The 21,612-nt window shown below is 47.8% G+C and overlaps 1 protein-coding gene across 9 annotated transcripts in view; it reads left to right on the forward strand.

Moving 5' to 3' along the window:
• Window positions 1-21,612, forward strand: part of SLC38A10 (solute carrier family 38 member 10) — a 55,880-nt gene that overhangs the window by 20,832 nt on the left and 13,436 nt on the right. For all 9 annotated transcript variants that reach the window (XM_073560599.1, XM_073560600.1, XM_073560601.1 and 6 more), the window contains 3 exons: window positions 4,148-4,259; window positions 6,613-6,719; window positions 8,969-9,122. In XM_073560599.1, the coding sequence (XP_073416700.1) occupies window positions 4,148-4,259; window positions 6,613-6,719; window positions 8,969-9,122 (373 nt within the window). The remainder of the gene's footprint in view (window positions 1-4,147; window positions 4,260-6,612; window positions 6,720-8,968; window positions 9,123-21,612) is intronic.

A 21,612-nucleotide genomic window follows, 5' to 3' on the forward strand; every position in this document is an offset into this window, starting at 1 on the left:
TACAAGGTTTGAAATAGCTGTAATTGCACTGTCCTAGGAAGTTTTTACCGCTCAGTGAACATCATCAATAGAAAATTCTCAAAAATGTCGGAATTGCATATTTCTCTATACCTCATGACAGCACCACGGAGAGAGGGGATCCGCCTTTCAGGGACAGGGAACCTACAGATACAAGGACGGTATCTCTCCCCCGCATCAGTTGGTTTCCTGGTCCTGACAGGGAACCTTCAGTGTGCCATACCTGCAGGAAGATACTGAAGATTCCGGATCCAGGGTCGGTCAGTCCGAGTTCCGGCAGCAGAGAGGCCCCTGTCATGGCTGGTGCGATGCCTGAGGCTGCCACCGCTGGGACCGAAGGGTCTTGCAGGGTGAGCACAGGGGTATGCTCGGCCGCCGCTCCGGAGAGGACGCAGGGGCTGCCAGGTTCCCATGGGGACACGCCTGGGTAGTGTGTGTCCTGAAGGCAGAAGCAAGATGAAAGTAAAAGCGGGATTCTGGGTTCCCGACCTGCGCATGCGCAGTGAGAGCGCTCCCTGGTGACGTGGCTGCAGGAGGGAGACCGGAAGTGACGACGCTGGGTGGCAAATTCAAAAGTGGGATTGTACAAACTCTCCCTGCTGCAATGCAGTCCTGCAGAATCATGGAGGACAGTGATCAGCAGCACAAGCAACTCCAGCAGCAGCTGCCAGAGCCACAGGAGTGACGTCCTTCCGCAGAGATCCAGCAGTCATTCCACACAACGCAGCTGGGGCACAAAGGAGAAATCACCTTCCTTGAAAGAGCCCTTTTCAGATCATATCCCTCCTCCTGAACCGGTACCTGCAGCTGCGTCATAGGGGTGAGTGATCTTCGTGAAAGTTCACTATGTAATTGGGGTCCCCTTCTCTCCTTTTAGGGGAAAAAAAGAGACTGGGAAAAACGAAACATAGGTGTTGCCCCATGTGCAGCAGAGCATTTCCGGTATCCTGGGACAAGAAGCTTTGTAGTTCTTGCATAGGACAAGTAATATTTGAGGAAACCCCAGACTTTGCCTCCAAGTTGAGATCAACTATCAGATCAGAGGTTGAAAGTGCCTTTAAGTTCCTTAAACAGGGAGATAAGGTCCAAAGAAAGGAAGGTGCCGTATACTCCTAGTCGGATTCTGCTAGTTCTGGGGAAATCGCCTCAGATGTACCAGATCCCTCATCCTCTGACAATGAATCTGGGGGACGTCACTGCTTTCCCCTAAATGAAGTTGATACCCTAGTAAAAGCAGTAATCAACCATGGGAGTAATAGACCCTCGCCTAGACAAGACGATTCAGGACATAATGTTTGGGGGGGTTAGGTCAAAAGAATCGTAAAGTTTTCCCCATGAACGAAAACATCCAGGGCCTAATTAAGAAAGAGTGCGAAAAACCTGACAGGAAAAATTCCTCGGTGCCTTCCCTTAAGAGAAAGTACCCCTTTGACGAGGAGGCATCCACATCATAGGATAAGGCCCCAAAGCTTGATGTCGCAGTAGCCAAAGCCTCTAAGAAATTTGCCCTCCCCTTCGAGGACAATAAAAGACCCCTTAGACAGAAAGCTGACACCTTCCTCAGGGGGGCATGGGAATCAGCAGGGGGAAACCATAGGCCCACCATAGCAGCATGTACCGCCAGGTCCCTTATGGTGTGGGTAGATCAGTTGGAAAAGCAGCTATGGGATGGGGTGCCTAGGAATAAAATACTGGAGTCTATCCCCTTGATAAGAGGTGCAGCCGTTTTTTTGCCATGGCAGATTCATCAGCCGATTCTATCCGGTTAACATCTAAATCTACAGCTCTCTCAAACGCAACCCGTAGGGCGCTATGGCTCAAGTGCTGGCCAGGAGACTTACAGACAAAACTTAAACTGTGCTCAATCCCGTGTGAGGGTCAATTTTTGTTCTGGGAAGCACTGGACGATATCCTTCAGAAAGCAGGAGATAGGAAGAAGGGTTTCCCTAATCTGGGGGTCCCGTCGCTTTCGGACAAAAAAGTTCTTCCACAGAAGGCCCCTGAGGGAGCAGAATAGATAGAAAGAAGGGAAAAGGAAGAACAGGGGGGGTTCCTCTTCGGAAAACTCTTCCCGAGATAAAAAGGCCTCAAAGTGACGGTTTTCCCAGGGTTGGGGGAAGATTATCCCATTTCCTTCCGGCCTGGGAAAAAATCTCAAACATCACCTGGATACTGAACCTGGTCAGGGCAGGTCTTCGAACAGACTTCCGCTCCCTCCCTCCAGAGAGATTTGTGGTAACTCCCCTGAGATCCTCTCCACAAGAACAAGAGGCCTTGGAATGTGAGATCAGGGACCTCGTGGGAAAATCTGTCCTTCAAGAAGTCCCACCTCAGGAAAGGGATTCTACTCCACGTTGTTCCTAGTGACCAAACCAGACTGGTCCTATCGAACAATTATAAACCTGCGGAAACTGAATGGCTATGTGAAAACTCAGAAATTCAAAATGGAATCAATAAAATCGACCATCAATATACTGTTTCTGAACTGTTCCTGCTTCCGAGAGTCCAACGTTAACCCCAGGAATTTCTGTGCCATGTTTGGCTCTAGCCGAACTGTTTTATGGCCGTCCTGGATCTCAGCGATGCCTACTATCATGTCCCAATTCACAAAGAATCCCAGAGATTCCTCAGGTTAGCGGTTCACATGGGGGGATAAAGGAATTTCAATACAGAGCCCTTCCCTTCGGGCTATCAGTAGCCCCCCAAATATTTCCCAAATTAGTGGCAGAAATGATGGCTCACCTCAGAACAGGACATTTTGATAGTCCCCTACCTGGACAATTTTTTAACAGCAAGCGACTCAGTTCAACACTGCAGAGAGCAGATGGACAGAGTAATGAATACTCTGACAAACCTGGGCTGGCTTCTAAACCTAAAAAAATCAAGGCTAGAGCCAAATATGGTACAGAAATTCCTGGGGTTAACGTTGGACTCTCGGAAGCAGGAATGCTGTCTCCCAACGAAGAAAAAGGGGAAGGTTATAGATCTAGTGTCAAGAGCCTCTCTGAACCCCTCTATGACCCTGAGGAAGGCCATGTCGCTACTAGGTTCCCTTTCTGCCTGTTTACCAGCAGTTCAGTGGGCACAATTACACACCAGGGATCTACAGTAGGACATCCTGAAGAACCAGACCACATTAAAGAGTCACTTAGAGGGCCACATGACTCTAGCCCTAGTCACTATTCATTCCCTAGATTGGTGGAAAGACATCGACAACCTGTCCAAAGGGATTCCATGGGTAACAGAAGTATCCCGGGTAGTTACCACCAACGCAAGCCCCACGGGGTGAGGAAGTGGGTGGGTGAGCCTGGGGGCCGGTATATGACCGCTACTCTGAGGGAGAGGGGATGGAAGAGCCTGATGGTGTGGACCTCAAAAGAAGGGAATGAGAGTGATGGAACTGGGGGGATGACCTGGAAAGTGCATTGTGGGGACAGGAGTATGCAGACTCCACCAAGTCTGTTAGTGCGTCTCGGGGAATGGGAGAATTGTAAGCCACCATGGGAAATGGCAGCAGGGGAGACAGTGTCAGAATGCTGGATCCAGGTGTCAGTGAGGGCCAACAGATTCAGAGAGTTGTTCAAACAGAGAGTTGTAAATACAACTCGTCCCAGAAAAAAACAATCCCTCATACAGCTATGTCTGCAGAGAAATACAAGTATTATGGCTTTTGGAAGAAAAAAATGAAGGCACAAAAACAAAGAATTGCTGTGTCCCAAAGATGTTCACAGGGGTCATCCAGCTTCTCTCACCTTCACATTCTTCCATAAGACTCACTTCTGACATTACATCTGCAGCCACTTGCCAGGTATCATACATGGCTGGTAATGGAGCAGATACCTAATACCAGTGAAGCAGAGACGGCTGCCATACGTTCTGCACCTCCTGATGCAGAAGCTAGAGGCCCTGGATCTTCTCAGCCTAGATGCAGAAGGTCATCCCACGATGAGATTCCCTGTGATCACTGCACATTGATACTGGCTTATCCATCGGCAAAATGTCACCACATTCCGTGCAGCCTTAGTCTAAAAGAGATGAGCAAGGTATTGCTCTCTGCTGTCAGCCATTATTTGTTATGTGTCTACTGCCCAAACATGTTTTTTTTTTTTTTTTTTTTTTTTCCCTACAGCAAAAAGATGGCACCTTTGCTGCTGGAGGATATATGCCCCCATTACGCTTTAAAGTCTTGACCCTGGTCATCGTGTTTGGTACCATGATGGGTGGAATTCTGATACCAAATGGTGAGTCTCGTAGCAGGCCAAAGTTATAAGAGGAGTCAGTAAACCGCAGTTACTACAGAATGCCATTCTGATCCATCCGTCCATGCAGACAGGAGTCGGTCTGGTGATAGTGGCCATATGTTTAGCCTTCTTGACAAATAGAGGAGGTCTTAGTCTTGTCATGGCAGCTGTTCTTCCCATTCCCAAGCATTTGTCTCTAGCTGTTCCTAATGGGTAGTAGGGAAATCGGCAGCCTCTGACACAGGATTACAGGTGCATCTCACAAAATTAGAATATCATCAAAAAGTTAATTTATTTCAGTTCTTCAATACAAAAAGTGAAACTTATATAGAGTCATTACAAACAGAGTGATCTATTAAAGTGATTATTTCTGTTAATGTTGATGATTATGGCTTGAAAACACCAACTTGAAAAAATGATTTTAAAATCCGAAATGTTGACCTACTGAATGTATGTTCAGTAAATGCACTCAATACCTGGTCGGGGCTCCTTTTGCATCAGTTACTGCGGCTTGGCATGGAGGCGATCAGCCTGTGGCACTGCTGAGGTGTTATAGAAGCCCAGGTTGCTTTGATGGTAGCCTTCAGCTCATCTGCATTGTTGGGTCTGGTGTCTCTCATCTTCTTGACAATACTCCATAGATTCTCTATGGGGTTAGGGTCATGCGAGTTTGCTGGCCAAGCACAGTGATACTGTTGTTTTTAAACCAGGTATTGGTACTTTTGGCAGTGTGGACAGGTGCCAAGTCCTTCTGGAGAATGACATTTCCATCTCCAAAAAGCATGTCGGCAGAGGGAAGCATGAAGTGCTCTAAAATTTCCTGGTAGACGGCTGGGCTGACTTTGGTCTTGATAAAACACAGTGGACCTACACCAGCAGATGACATGGCTCCCCAAACCATCACTGATTGTGGAAACTTCACACTAGACCTCAAGCAGCTTGGATTGTGGCCTCTCCACTCTTCCTCCAGACTCTGGGACCTCGATTGATGCAAAAGGAGCCCCCACCAAGTACTGAGTGCATTTACTGAACATACGTTTCAGTAGGCCAACATTTCGGATTTTAAAATCATTTTTCAAGCTGGTGTTATAAATTATTCTAATTTACTGAGATAATGACTTTTGGGTTTTCATTGGCTGTAAGCCATAATCATCAACATTAACAGAACTAAACACTTGAAATGATCACTCTGTTTGTAATGACTCTATATAATGAGTTCACTTTTTGTATTGAAGAACTGAAATAAATTAACTTTTTGATATTCTAATTTTGTGAGATGCACCTGTATTTCTCCTAAGAAAGAAATTGAAATCCAGCTGGTTGATCTTTCTTTATTCTGACATCTTTCGCTGGGGAAAAGTCTCGATGCCTCAATGCACATTACACTTTCGGTCCTTCCCTATTCAGCAGGTTCAGCCAACCGTAATCTAATGTGTATGGCCGGCTCATTTGTAGAAAGTGATCCTGAATTTCAACCCTTAGGAGTTCTCCGGGGTCACTCACTTTCTCATCGAGAGGTATTGATGATGATACCTTGTTAGATTCCTGCCAGGAGGGGCTCACGATTGGCAGGTATCGTGCATGCACCAGCTGATATTGTGATCAGCGCTGCTCTCTTCCTGATGTGAAAGTGTATGACAACAGACCTGGGATACCTTATTGCTCCATGGGGTACCAGCCGCATATCGAAGTGTTTAAAAGTAGATTTTACGGCCAACGAACAGGTAGTTCAATACTAAACGGTGCCCCTAGGAGAATACTTCAGGTATTGCACCAAAGAATGGCTGCAAAGAGTAAGTAATTTTCTAGAGTGTCCACATTCCCTTCTACACTGTGCACAAGGGTGAGAACATGACCGTACTCCTGTTTGTGTCAGTGCTTTAGAGGTTTGGCTCGCAATCTGAACTGTGAGGTTACAACACGCACCAGGCACAGTCATTACTTGGCTGTACAGACTTGGATAGTCAGAATATGTCAACTTTGGCCCAACTTAAATATAAGAAAAATACCCCAAGTCATTGATATCAGTGGGGAAGGGTGGAGCGGGTCTAACCTATGAGCAGTCAATAAACCGCGATTGCTAAAAGACAGGGTAATTAGTCAATACCACCCATCGTTTGACACAATTCCCCCCCCCCTCCCCTTTTGGCAATCTGCAGGGTTCCCACAGCTGTCACCTACCCAATGCATAAGTGATGATCTACTTACACAGTAATACTACTGCATTTATAGGGAACCGCTGCTTTCGCTCCACTGGTTCTGCTGTTCAACAGGATCTAATACTTATATCTTTACATGCATATTATATGTATGTGTATACACAATGACCTTGCTACTTTGCTTTCACTTCCAGTGGAGACCATCCTCGGACTGACTGGTGCCACAATGGGGAGCCTGATTTGCTTCATCTGCCCTGCCATCATCTATAAGAAGATCCACAAGAGTGGCCCAACATCCCAGGTCCGTGACCCAGCATCAGATAGGAAGTTGTGTACCTACAGGCAATAATACGAAGCAGTGTCCTTTGAGCTCGCGTAGCACCCCCGGACCCAGTGCAGTGTCTTGTGCGCTCTCGTAGCACCCCCGGACCCAGTGCAGTGTCTTGTGAACTCACGTAGCACCCCCGGACCCAGGGCAGTGTCTTGTGAGCTCGCTCGTGCACTACCTTGTGCAGTGTCTCGTGAGCTTGCGCACCACCCTGTACACCGTGCAATGTCTTGTGAGCTCGCTCCACACCCCTTGCAGTGTCTTGTGAGCTCGCTCAGCACCCCGAACCTCGTGCAGTGTCTTGTGAGCTCGCTCAGCACCCCGCACCCCGTGCAGTGTCTTGTGAGCTCGCTCAGCACCCCGCACCCCGTGCAGTGTCTTGTGAGCTCGCTCAGCACCCCGCACCCCGTGCAGTGTCTTGTGAGCTCGCGCAGCACCCCGTGCAGTGTCTTGTGAGCTCGCGCAGCACCCTGCACCCCGTGCAGTGTCTTGTGAGTTCGTGCAGCACACCGGATCCTGTGCAGTGTCTTGTGAGCTCTCGTAGCACCCCGGACCCAATGCAGTACAGATGTTACCGCCAACGCCTTATAATTCTGCCAACAAATAGTTAATTACGGCATTCAGGAAGCCCTCGGACCTGACCGGCGTAGTTAAGAGGCAGAGCTACCACGCAGGCAAGCGGAAGTTGAAAAGGGCAAACTATCAAGACTGAGAAGAGATGAGAACCCACAATTGTCCTTTTCCTTTTTAGTAGACCTCATTTCCAGCTGGCAGCATTAGTGACCCCCGAAGTCCGGCGACAACAGGATCCTGGTCTAAATCCTGATGAGGAACTCTGCAATGTGAAAAGCCATCATTAAAGGGGTTGTCTGATTTAGGAAGGTTTTAAAGGGGTTCTCTGCTTTGGACAATTCTACATTAGAAGGATATGTTGTTAATAAACTGACCACATAGTGCCTCCCTGCTGGGACCCCCAGTAATCAGCTGCATCTATGGGGAATCATAATAGTAAATGTTCAGTTTCCCTGCAGTGCCACCACAAAGTAAATGGGGTACTACAGCTGACACGTGTTTTATACAGGACAACGCCTCTCTCCACCCTTGTAAAGAATGGAAACCCACCATGCATATTCCCTGAGTTGCTAAACTGGATACCTTCTTTAATAGTGGGGGGGGGGGGAGAATGTTGCCCCTTTTTGCCCCTTTTTGGAATCTCATCAAGAATCAGATGGCAGCATCTCGGTGGAGGACATGGAAAGTCCGTCTACTACAAGGGCAGTCTACTTATTTCAAGGGGCATCATGAAATACTTCGTATTCCCTCTTGGTGGCGCTGCAGGGAAACAACCCTTGCATGTTGGGTAGTCTGTAATCCCTGATCATGGGAAAGCCTTCTAGAGAACAATCTATAATAATAGATTTATTCAGTCCATTGCTAGCACAATAGATTCATCATGGTTGAATCGGAAATGATCCTGACTGTTGGGCAATTGCTTATGTAGCATTTCCCAAAATTGTACCTCTGAAACGGCTGCCTGTACTCTGCTGATGGAGAAGCAACTTTGTACCAGTCTCTGAAATGGCATTCATCAGCCACTTGCTGGGTATTTACAGGCATCGTGCTCGGGTGCATGAGACGTGGCACGTGGCTATCATCTGCACCTTCCAAAGCTGAATAACCCCTTTAAGTAGGCTCCTGCCTTATTACTTTCTTTTGTCTTTTGCCTGCCTCCCCTTTTATTCCTGTGAAACTTAAGGCAGCGGCTCAGCTAAGTATGCAGTCGTTCAGTCTTGTACCACAACTCCCAGCAGGCGCCCTCTGAAGTTGCCTCTGTGCTCCAGTGACCTTACTTTACCTCCACATCCCATTTGCAGCTGAACAGGGTAAAGGGGAATCCACATCCACAGTCTTAGGAAATTTAGGTCAGGGCACTAATAGTGCTGGAGCCAGGATACACCATGGGAGGGCAGACCTATGTAGCATATGGCAAGAATAGGCATCCCAAAGGAAAAGCTACAGGCGAGGGTTAACCCTTCAGGGATGGGAGAGGGTGCATACACGACAGGTTGTCGTCAGGTCTTCCATGTAAATGAAAATGGGCCTCAGGCTCCAAAACATGTATATTAGTGAATCAGGGTGACATATTTGACTAAGCATTCTGCAGCCTGCGGGTGGCGCCATATCTCACATTGTGTTTTTTTTTTTTTTTTTTTTTATTATAGTTTATCTTTGGAGTCGGCCTGGTGATTCTCGTAATCAGCACTTATGCAACTCTGACCGTCCCGGAGGAGCCATCCATACAAGTCAAATCTGATCTGCAGGGAAGAGAAGGGTTTAAAGAGCCAGAGCTGGAGGAGAACATTCCTAAAATATCAGGTGAGGTTCCCAGAGTGTATGTCTTAGATTATGTGTTGCTCTATTTGCTTTGATGGTTGCTCCTGGCCCCATTCAGCAGTTTGCATGTATGAAAAAAAAATATAATATAATCATCAACAACAACAAAAATACTATGTATCTTGTTTTCTGGTGCTTCTGGGTAAAATAAGGGTTAATATTTAACAGTGGTGTAGGGTTCATATTCCATTACCTGGTGGTCAAAGGTATACACTGGGGTTCTTATTTAATGGTGGTCCAGGGTAAATGACAAGGGCTCATATTTTATTTTATTCCAAAGTGATTTAGGACATATGGGGGGGGTTTCATATTACCCTATTGTAATATTGCATACTGCTGGGGTTCATGTTTTATTACCTGGTGGTCTGGGATAAATAGTGGGAGTTTATATTGAATTCCGCCATGGTCTTGGGGGTACTCGTATAATTGGGTTAGTATTTTACTCCCTGACAGTTTAGGGTATATGGTAGTGGTTAATTTGCCCTGGTGGTCTAGGGTACATGGTGAGGATTCGTGTTTTTTGTCCCTGGTGGTTAGGGGTAAATAGTAAGTTTACATTAAATTCCACAATGGTCTTTGGGTATTTTGTTGGGGTTTGTATTTTATTCCCTGGTGGCCTAGGGTATATGGTATGGGTTAATATTCCCCTGCTGGTCTTATAGCATATGGTTGGGCTTCATGTTTTATTCCCTGGTGTAAAAAGCGGGAGTTGATATTTTAATTCATGTTGGTCTTAGGGTATATGATTGGGGATCCCATTTTATTATTACCTAGTGGTGTAGTGTATATGGTAGTAGTTCATATTTCCTGGTGGTCTAGGGAAAACTGCAGAGACTTCATGTTTTTAGTCCCTGGTGGCCTATTGTAAATGGCAGGAGTTGATATTATATTCTGCAATGACCTTAGGCTATCTGATTGGTATTTGTATTTTATTCCCTGGTAGTCTAGGGTACGTGGTGGGGGCTCATATTTAGTTACCTGGTGGGGTTCATAATTTATTTCAAGGTGTTCTTTGGAATATTGTTGGGGTTCATATTCATTGGTTGTCTAGGGCATGTGGTGAGGGTTCGTATTTTATTCCCTGGCGGTCTAGACTACATGGTAGCGTTTCATGTGCCATATACCACAGCTGTATGTATGGTGCTGCTCTTCAATAAACCACATGGGATGGGGTGCAAGGAGTCGGTAATATCCTATTATATGCAAAGGCCTTCAGCTGCTTTAAAGGGAATCTGTCAGCCCTTTTTTGAGATATCATGTAATGATATCATTCAATTGTGTGTCACATAAGGATTCTCTTAGCACTTTTGCTTCCCCCTGACCCCGCACCTTTCATGCATAAATACCTTTTTTATATCGGTTCAGATGTATGTAAACTGCCGCTGTCCTGTCCGCTGGGCGGGGCTTATTCACCTGCCGCCCCCCCCCCCTCCCTGTCTTGCTCTATGCATTTCTTCTTGTGTAGAGCAAGACAGGGAGGGGTAGAGCAGGTGACTAAGCCCCGCCCAGCGGACCGGACATCGGCAGTTTACATACTGAACCGATATAAACAAGGTATTTATGCATGAAAGGGCTGACAGAATCCCTTTAAACTATAAGGGAATCCTCAAAATCCAACAGGCTTTATTATGCGATCATGCAGACCGCATTGTACATGTTTGTCTTACACAGTTTGCCGGTTTATGTCAGGTTGTCATAGAGTTGTCAGACGATCGCCATGGGAATGGGACGTCGTTTCATTGTTTGTGTCCGCAGGTCTCAAAATATCCTGATCTGATCTATACCATGGTTTGTGTGCGACTAGAGCAGGACACGAGAACACAGCATTGATGTAAGGAGCTCTGGGGATTCTTCTGCTTTCAGATCAGTGTTTATGATCAGGGCTTCCCAGCTGCTTCCTGACATTGTGCAGAATACAGTGAGGAAACGAAGGGCAGAACGCTACCTGGATATCCTCAAATAATCCTAAGGAAAAATCTCTGGTGTCCTGTTTACCCCCCATCCCCCGATAGTTTATCTCAGGGTGGTAAATAGTTTAATATATAAAATCAATGCAGAGCAAATGATTTTTTTTATTTCTCTTCGAATAAGGAATCCACAGTTTTCTATTATAGAACCTATTTTTTTTCCTCCCCTCAATATTTTTCATAATAAGTCATGAAGGGTTATTACCATCTTAGACATTTGTGGCATTACCATCTTTTGACATTGAATCTTCAAAATAAAGTTTTAGAACTGCGCGTATTGAACTGTTTGTCTGGTATTACTCCTGGGAATGTAGGAATCCCTAGTTTATTTTTATGTTTTTTTTTAATTTTACAGCTGGATTGGTGCTTTAAATCTAAGGTCCTTGCATTAAGTCTGATACCTGTCGCCATTTAGACCTTCTTTCACTGCCGCTGCTATCTGTCTGTCTACGCCTTCTTTTGCTGTCGCTCCCTTCAGTCTCTGAAAGCTTGTGATCTGATGGCTGCTCCAATTTTTCATGGTGCGAGCTGGAGGTCACAACTCAATACAAGTCTATGGGAGCCTGGTTCTGGCCTCATTCTAGCTCTCATAGACTGGCATTAAGAGCTTGTGAAGTAACTTATGACTTGCGGACAGCCAGAAGTTGTGGTCACTAGATGGCTGTATTCTACTGCAGAGCTGCACTCACTATTCTGCTGGTGCAGTCACTATGTACATACATTACATTACTGACCCTGTACTGATCCTGAGTTACATCCTGTTTTACACTCCAGAGCTGCACTCACTATTCTGTTGGTGGAGTCACTGTGTACATATATTACATTACTTATCCTGTACTGATCTTGAGATACATCCTGTATTATACTCCAGAGCTGCACTCACTATTCTGCTGGTGCAGTCACTGTGTACATACATTACTTATCCTGTACTGATCCTGAGTTACATCCTGTATTATACCCCAGAGCTGCACTCACTATTCTGCTGGTGCAGCCACTGTGTACATACATTACTGATCCTGAGTTACATCCTGTATTATACTCCACTCTACTATTATACTTTTTTTTTTTAATTCGTTTATTAAACCATAAGCAGTTTTACAATACACACATTTAGTACAAGACACTAACCTTAATACAAATTATATATATGTTCAGACAGTATGAAAACATGAGGCATAATATGTTCATCAATTGTGTGTAAATAAAGCAAGCATAATATCAATTGAATCACAGTAGTGTTGTGTTATTGTATCGGTAATAAAACCTGCCTGGCTTCTAAACCCTACCTACATCTACCAAAACATAAACTATCCCGCAGCCTTCTTCTATATAATGAGCAGTTTACTGTGCAACATCTCCGCTCTGCAAAGTAGGTGAGAGGAGTTCCACCTCTCCCAAATCTTTTGGAATTTACCCGGGCACCCTCTATTCTGATACAGTGTACGTTCATATGGGATAATCGAATTTACCAGAGTGATCCAGGACCCAAGAAAAGGAGGCGAATTCCGCATCCACCGTAATGCTAGTATCTTCCGTGCCATGATCAGCGTCTCCCGTAGAAAAATCCCAACATAATGACCCCATGCCTCCTCATCCCACACTCCAAACAGACAAATCAGTGGCTCAAGGGGAACTGGGGTTTGTACTAAAGATGTTAATAATGACGTCACCTCCCTCCAGTATTGCGCAACAGCTCCAGATCATATGAATAAAATCTGCATCTATTGAATGACATCTCAAACATTCCAATGACGGGTACCGGCCTAGCTTAAAGAGTCGAATTGGAGTCAAATATGATTGATTAATGATATACAGTTGTATCATCCTGTTGTTGGCAGAGGGAGACACCCAAATTGGTGACTCCAGGATTTCTTCCTATTCTTCACCTTGTGTATCTAGGATGAGCTTCTCCCATTTCTTCCTAACGGAATCTAAGGCACATTCTGTCCCCACTGACAACATATATGTATATAGAGAGGAGATGAGACCCTGAGGGCCCTGTGATTGGAGAATCCCTATCAGGGGTAGAGACGAAATGGCATTCTCTATACCCATACATCTCATGTGCGATTGAAAAGCTGATCTTAGTTGTAGGTAACGGAAAAACTGGGATCTCGGGACACTGCGACTGACCTGTAATTGCTCAAAGTATACCAGTGTTCCACGATCATATAGATCACCTATCGTAGAGACACTATACTGAACCCAGAACTCGGCGGATGGATGTTCACGTAGCACCGTGAGGTAGTCATTATTCCATAGAGGAATTTCAGCTATAATATCCCCGAATCTAATCACCCCCTTAATCTGTCTCCATATCGATCGTGCCAGATGAAGCAGAGGTAACAGTCTCGAGACATTTATTTTCCTCATTTCCAAAAAACCCAGTGGGCAACCAATCCCTGCAGCATGAAGTAGATGACTCTCATAATTCGGGAGGTGACCTCCAGGCATCCATGTACTTATGGCCTTGGCCTGTCCAGCTAAATAATATAAAAAGAAATCGGGTAACGCTGCCCCTCCTCCCCTCTTGGGCCTCTGCAATGTGGTTAGTTTAAGTTTGGGCCTGGCTTTCCCCCAAATAAAGGATGTAGTTTGAACCATAATAATCAGAAAAGCATTTTAGTATCTTGTCAGTTGAGGAAACCAAAGTACCATGTGAATCACGAATTTGTAGAACTGTGTTAGTTGCATTATGCTGTCGTACTAAATAGGCCAGAAACTTACTTGCCTGATTCCCCATTTCAAAATAAGACTTCCGGGCAAAAAATAATTTCTTTATCGCCTTATTGGGGGACACAGATTACCATGGGGTGTATGCTGCTGCTGCTAGGAGGCTGAACTATGCAAAACAAGAAAATTAGCTCCTCCCCGGCAGTATACACCCACTGACAGGCACCAAGCACCTCAGTTTGTGCTTAGTGTCTGTAGGAGGCGGACCGGGATCTCCCCAGATCCGCAGTTTTTAATCCAATTTTTCTTTCAGGTTTAGCTTGAACTTTTTAATCTTTTCCTTTTATCTTTTAGGTTTTTTCCAGTGGGAAACAGGGTATAGTTATCACCCTGATTTCCTATATCATGCGGCTGAGCGAGCAGTGTGGTGTCACCCACATCGCAACTCTCAGTACCGCAGGCAGGACTTTTCCCCTATCACCTTCCGGTGATAAGGGTTGTGGACAGGTGGCTGGTCCTTGCCGAATCCCCCTCCTCACCCCTTTCTCGGGACAGTGCTGAGAGGAAGACGGCAATCGCAGGTGTTTCAAGCCGTCTTCTGCAGGATGCGGGTACAGAGGACTCCTTCCCCTCCCAGCGGCCTGCCGTTTCCCCGTGGGCCCCTGTGGTCATCCTCTTCTGGAACGTCAGGTAAGTGCCTGTACGTTCCCTCCGGCCCCGAATAAGCTTCAGTGCATGGGAGAAGAAAAAAGGACCTTGGTGAGGTCCACAGCATTTGAATCTCCCGCCCTTTCTGCCTGTCGCGCGCTCACACAGCCGCTTGCGGTCCTCCCCTTCCCCTGCTCTAGTCAGGGAGACTCTGGGGTTCCCCTCACTCACCGCAGCGTCGCAAGCAGCAGGACCGCGATCAGATGGCCACTTCTTTAGCGCGGTATGTCGGGGTCGGCATGGGGCTGCGGCGCCGTCACTTTCACTTTCCCCTCAGTGCGGGGAATTCTTCTGCTCCCTCCTCCCTTCCTAGCGCGCTCCTTTCAGCGCGCCTTTTCTAGCCCATCACAGGGCTTCTTTCTCTTTGAGATGCCAGCCTCCCCCTTCTGCCATGCCCTCTCCGTCGCTATTAACCACTCACGGCGCAGCCGCTAAGCTCCGCCCCCATCTTTCAGCACAAGGATCTCCTGTTCCTAATCACTCCTTCCTGCGCTGCTTGGGGGACACTTTGGCGTTTCTTCTGCTGCTCGCACAGAATCTCGGTAGGCTCTGCTCTGAGGCAAGGATTAGCTCTCCTCGGCAGTTATTCCCTAATTCCTGCGGCCATTCAGTGCAGTTTACTTATGCCCAACCCTTCAGGGGATCTCTGCTTCAGGCCCACCGCTACCTATTACGCCTGTGCGTGCTGTAAAAAGAAGTGGGCATCTGGTCGTTCGTCCCCATTCTGCCCCCCCTGCAGTCCTTCAAATATGTCAGCATCTCAGGAACGCACGGCCTGAGGGCGCTCTTCCCTCCTCTCTCCCCCCCGGAGTGGGCCGTTACAATGTCACAGTCTGTTTCTGATTTGACAAAAGTATCACAGTCGCTGGTCCAGGTCTTAGAACGATTACCTCAGCTATCCTCAGCCACCTCTGCCCCGACCACCTCTCGGGATGAGTCGTCCGCACCTGACTGCGACCTTCAGAGAGACAGACAGGGTAGGACTTCTAGGAAGCGGGCTCTGTCCACTTCGTCCTCGAGCTCGCAGGGCCCTTCCACTCCCAGGCCTCCTTCTCCTTCCTCGGATGACAACCTTCAGTCAGGCGATGATTCTCAATCGGAAGCTAGTTCTGAGGGGAACAGCGTTTCTAAAACGTGGGACATGGTCGATAGTCTTATTGCAGCTATCTTCCAAACACTAAAAATTAAACAGGATGAGGCTCCACCTCAGAAATGCTCGGTTCTCCTTAAACGAGCAAGACCTCCGTCTCGAACCTTTCCCAATCACAACGATTTCGATACTACCTTATCCAAACACTGGGAGCGCCCTGAGCAACGTTTCTCAGGCCGCAAGTACTTGGACGTTCTGTACCCCTTTGACGCAGAACTGCTCTCAAAGTGGTCCAAGGCTCCCGAGGTGGATCCTCCAGTTTCCCGGATAGCCTCAAAAACGGTGCTCTCTCTACCAGATGGGGCATCGCTCAAAGATCCTTCTGACAGGCAGATTGAATCTCTAGCTAAATCTATCTTTGAGGCATCTGGCGCCTCTCTCTGCCCTATTTTCGCATCCGCCTGGGTGGCGAAAGTCATTTCCGCTTGGGCCAAAATTCTTCGCAGAGGCATCTTAGGGTCAGCTCCTCAAGACGAGTTGGCGGATCTTGCAGATCAGATTAACCATGCGGGTAAATACCTTTTGGCCGCCTCCTTGGACGCGGCCGGCTGCGTTGCAAGGGCTAACAGCAACATAGTAGCTGTACGCCGACTCCTCTGGCTAAAGTCATGGAATGCGGACACTACTTCAAAAAAGTCGCTTACCAATCTGCCATTCCATGGCTCTAGACTCTTTGGAGCAAAGCTGGATCAGATAATTTCCGATGCCACTGGAGGTAAAAGTACTTCACTTCCCCAATCTCGACCAAAACGTTTTTTGAACAGAAAGGGTTTTCGACCATTCAGGCCCTTTCGTCCCTTCTCTGCCACGGAGAGAGCCACTCAACAGGATCGGCCACCCGCCACCAGGGAGCGGGATCAGAGGAAACCTTCCTACAAACCCGCTCCTCGCTGGAGATCTAGAGGACAATATTCCAGATCTGCAGGCGCCAATTCCGGCAGATTTTCGTCTAAGTGACGGGTCACCCCCACCTGGAATTTCTTCCAGGGTGGGAGGCAGACTTTCCTCTTTCGTGGATGCTTGGCTGTCCGTTGTCGACGACGCTTGGGTCAGAGAATTCGTCGCATCCGGATACAAGATCGAATTTGCTTCACTCCCGAACAGACGGTTTTTCCGGTCTCGGCCTCCATGACAGCGGGCCCAGATTCCGGGTTTTCTGCAGGCCATTTCCTCCCTTCTTTCCGCCGGAGTCATTGTTCCCGTTCCCTCAAACGAACGGTTTTCCGGGTTCTACTCCAATCTCTTTGTAGTCCCGAAGAAAGACGGCTCTCTTCGTCCTATTCTGGACCTCAAATTGCTCAATCGCCACGTGAAGATTCTTCATTTCAAAATGGAGTCTCTTCGGTCGGTGATTGCTTCCATGGAACCCGGGGAATTCCTCTGCTCGGTGGACATTCGGGATGCCTATCTGCATATTTCAATTTGTGCGCAGCATCAGAAGTATCTTCGATTTGCGTTTCAGGGAGACCACTTTCAGTTCACAGCTCTTCCTTTCGGCCTAGCTTCAGCGCCCCGTGTTTCCACGAAGGTGATGGCGACCGTCATGGCCATCCTTCGCTCCAGAGGGATCCTCATCATCCCTTATCTGGACGATCTTTTGATCAAGGGTTCATCTCGCCAGGACTGTCTCCAGAGCCTTCAGATAACTCTGGACACTCTCAGCCGCCTAGGTTGGCTAGTCAACAAGGAGAAGTCCATTCTGATCCCCACCCAGCGTCTGACCTTTCTGGGCATGGAATTCGATACGAAGCTAGCCCGTGTTTTTCTTCCAAGGGAAAAATTTACAACTCTTTCCAAGGGCATCAGGACTCTCAAGAGGCCTGCTCCCATTCCCATTCGGTTCTGCATGAAGGTCCTGGGGAAGATGGTGGCTTCCATGGAAGCAGTACCCTTTGCGCAGTTTCATCTTCGCCCCCTCCAGCTGTCTCTGCTTTCAGCCTGGGACAAGACCACGATGTCCTTGGACCGTCCTATTCGGCTTCCTCTCAGAGTGAGGCAGTCTCTCACTTGGTGGCTACGGCCAGCGTCAGTTCTCCAAGGGAGGTCCTTCCTTCCGCCTCAGTGGCAAGTCATCACCACCGATGCGAGCCTTCTAGGATGGGGGGCCGTGTTCCATCAGAAAGCGGCCCAAGGACGCTGGAAGCCACAGGAGTCTCTCCTCCCAATCAATCTTCTGGAGATCAGAGCAATCTTCCTGGCCCTTCTTCATTGGCAGCCCCTCCTGTCTGGCAAGCCGGTCCGTATTCAGTCGGACAACGCCACGGCCGTGGCGTACATAAACCATCAGGGGGGCACGCGCAGCAAGCAAGTAATGTCAGAAGTGGCCAAGATATTCCGCTGGGCAGAACGTTATGTTCCGACAATCTCCGCCGTCCATATTCCAGGGGTGGAAAATTGGGCAGCCGACTTTCTGAGTTGCCAGGGCCTAGCGTCCGGCGAATGGTCCCTGCACCCCGCAGTCTTCTCTCAGATATGCGACCGTTGGGGCACCCCGGATGTCGATCTCATGGCATCTCGGATGAACCACAAGGTGCCGCAGTTCGTAGCCAGGTCCAGGGACCCTCTAGCCGTCGCATGCGACGCACTGGTGACTCCGTGGTCCCAGTTTCAACTTCCTTATCTGTTCCCGCCTCTGGCCTTGATCCCTCGAGTGGTCAAAAAGATAAAATCGGAAGGCGTACCAGTGATTCTAGTCGCTCCAGATTGGCCAAGACGGCCTTGGTACGCGGAACTGGTCAACATGCTCGCGGACGTCCCCTGGAGGCTTCCAGACCTTCTCTCGCAAGGCCCCCTTTACCACGAGAATTCTCAGTCTCTGAGTTTGACGGCATGGCCGTTGAGACCGCAATTCTGAAGGAATCAGGTCTGTCCAGTCAGGTTATTCAAACTATGATCAGAGCCAGGAAACCAGCCTCTTCCCGCATTTACTATAGGTACTGGAAGGCTTTTTTCCGTTGGTGCGATGATAAGAGTCTTCCCAATGTCCTTTTCTATCCCATCTATCCTTGGGTTTCTTCAGTCTGGGTTAGACGCGGGTCTGTCCCTCAGTACGCTCAAGGGCCAGGTTTCCGCTCTCTCTATCCTCTTCCAAAGAGAGCTAGCTTCTCTACCACAGGTCAAAACCTTTCTGCAAGGGGTTTCCCACGTGGCTCCTCCTCATCATTCGCCAATAGACCCGTGGGATCTCAACCTCGTTCTTGGCGCTCTCCAGAAGGCGCCGTTCGAGCCTCTCCAGGACATCCCTTTGTCCCTTCTCTCTTGGAAGGTCACCTTTTTGATCGCCATTTCATCCATCAGAAGAGTTTCTGAATTGGCGGCCTTGTCTTGTCGTTCCCCTTACCTGATTCTCCATCAGGACAAAGCCGTTCTCAGGCCCGTTCCTTCTTTTCTTCCAAAGGTGGTTTCCGCTTTCCATATCAATGAGGATATCGTCCTTCCTTCTTTTTGTCCGGCTCCATCTCATCCTCTTAAGAAGTCTCTCCACAAACTGGACGTAGTTAGAGCCCTGCGTGTCTATCTCGCCAGGACTTCTTCCTTTCGTCGGTCCGATTCCTTGCTGATCATCTCTGAAGGTCGCCAGAAGGGCCTTCCGGCTTCCAAATCCACAATCGCTCGCTGGATTCGTTCTACCATTCTGGAGGCGTATCGTCTTCAGGAAAAGCGACCCCCTCCGGGAGTAAGAGCTCATTCCACCCGGGCTGTGGCGGCTTCGTGGGCTGCTCGTCACCAGGCCTCGGCCATGCAAATTTGCAAGGCCGCAACCTGGTCATCTTTGCACACTTTCACGAGGTTCTACAGGGTTCATACCCAGGCCTCGTCTGATGCTGTTGTTGGTAGGAAGGTTCTGCAGGCGGCGGTGGCTCACCGGCCGACCTAAGCCTTTCCGTTACTTTCGTTCCTTATTGCTGTTCCCACCCTTGGGACTGCTTTGGAACGTCCCATGGTAATCTGTGTCCCCCATTAAGGCGATAAAGAAAGATGGATTTTTGGTTCTTACCGTAAAATCTCTTTCTTGGAGCCTTCATTGGGGGACACAGCACCCTCCCTGTTTAAGTTGTACCGTGTTGGGTCTTAGAGTCCCTTGTTGGGTTGGTACATATGTTTAGAGTTTTCTCGTTGCTTCTCCTACTGCTTTTTCACCAACTGAGGTGCTTGGTGCCTGTCGGTGGGTGTATACTGCCGGGGAGGAGCTAATTTTCTTGTTTTGCATAGTGTCAGCCTCCTAGCAGCAGCATACACCCCATGGTAATCTGTGTCCCCCAATGAAGGCTCCAAGAAAGAGATTTTACGGTAAGAACCAAAAATCCATCTTTACGTTTCGATTTGGTGTCAGTGTATTGAGCATATAACCTTTGAGCGGTCAGCCATTCTACCCTGTTACTGTTAGTTTGATCCGATATATAGGATGCCTCCGAGTCTTTCGGACGTCGCTCCATCTCGCCATCCTCCTCTGATGTCACCCGTTTAATATGAGAAATCGTGGAGGATAGACAACCCCGTAAATAGGCTTTAAGAGCAACCCAAAATACATTAATATTTCGGGGTGAGACAAGACGAAGCAACGTAACTGATCTATCGTTCTATCGGGGTGTTATCAACTTCAGCCAAAAAGGATTCAGCTTCCATACTATCCCATTAGTCAATGGCCCATATTTAAGCTTGAGAATAATTGTACTATGATCTGAAATCCCCCTGCTTCCATGTCTAATATCATCCACCCACGCCGCCAAACTGCTGGACCCAAAAATGTACGCGTAGTCTATGCGAGACAGAGAGCGCCTAGTGGAGGAGTGGCAAGTATATTCCCTCGTCTCTGGATGGTGCATCCTCCATAAATCTAGCCACCCACTACCCGTCATGAATTGTGACAGTTGGGATGTGCCCGGGGGGAGGACCCCACCCTGTATTCCATCGCCCAGTCTCAATTTATCAAGATGGTTGTTCATGACCAAATTAAAATCTCCCATGCAGATGACATGTGCATCTGGGTAATTTAAAGCAAAGCTCAATGCCTTCTGAAGGATTGATATATTGGCCGGAGGGGGATTATAAATACAAAGAATTACATATTTCTGAGTGTTAATCAGCGCATGTACGGACACAAATCTTCCCTCAGGGTCTTTCCGGGCCTCTCTGGCCTCCCACCGAACATCCTTATGAATTAACAGTGACACTACCCTTGAGTAGCTAGTGTAAAAAGCATGTATAAACCATTGCACCCACGGTTTCTGTACCCACCGAACCGTATCCCTGGTCAGGTGCGTCTCTACCAGAGCCACAATGTGAGGACGGTGATGTCTGATCTGTGAGAACACCTTAATTTTCTTCCGAGGGGTTTTTATGCCTCTTACATTCTAGGTCATACAAATCAGCTCAGAACCCATTTCCCCGCATCTGGATATGGTGCATAATGGTGCCCGATCCCGGTGCAGAGAGCCCACACAGATAACAGAATTTGGTGTCGGCTGCGGCCTCCATCTAAACAACTATAAAAATTAAAACTTTTGGAAAAGAAAAAACAATACAGGAACCTAATAACATAGGCGTACAGTCCTACGCCCTCATCAAAAATTAAACAAGGGGATACCATCACTGAGTACAGTGTCCGGTATAGCTGGCATCTGGGAACTCGCCGGGAGAGCTCCAATTAGACCGTCAATTGAGGAAATCTGAAGTAACAGCCGGCACATTAGGACTCCTTCGCAGGGGATCCCCCATGGGACCGCAGCCAATCAGTCGCCTCCGCCGGATCTGTAAAAAATACGGAGGAACCTTCATGGACAACTCGGAGCCGGGCCGGATATACCATCGAATAAACAATGTTCCTATCTCTGAGTCGCTTCTTGACCTCGAAGAACTGTGCCCGCTGCTTCTGCAGCTCCACGGAGAAATCCGGAAAAAAAGAAACGACAGCGTTGTTGATTTTGATAGGACTCTTCAGGCGTGCAAGATGCAAAGTGGTATCTCTGTCCTT

The sequence above is a fragment of the Dendrobates tinctorius genome, unplaced genomic scaffold (assembly GCF_039654945.1).
Source record: "Dendrobates tinctorius isolate UK_male_01 unplaced genomic scaffold, ASM3965494v1 ptg000014l, whole genome shotgun sequence".
Classification (NCBI taxonomy): domain Eukaryota; kingdom Metazoa; phylum Chordata; class Amphibia; order Anura; family Dendrobatidae; genus Dendrobates; species Dendrobates tinctorius.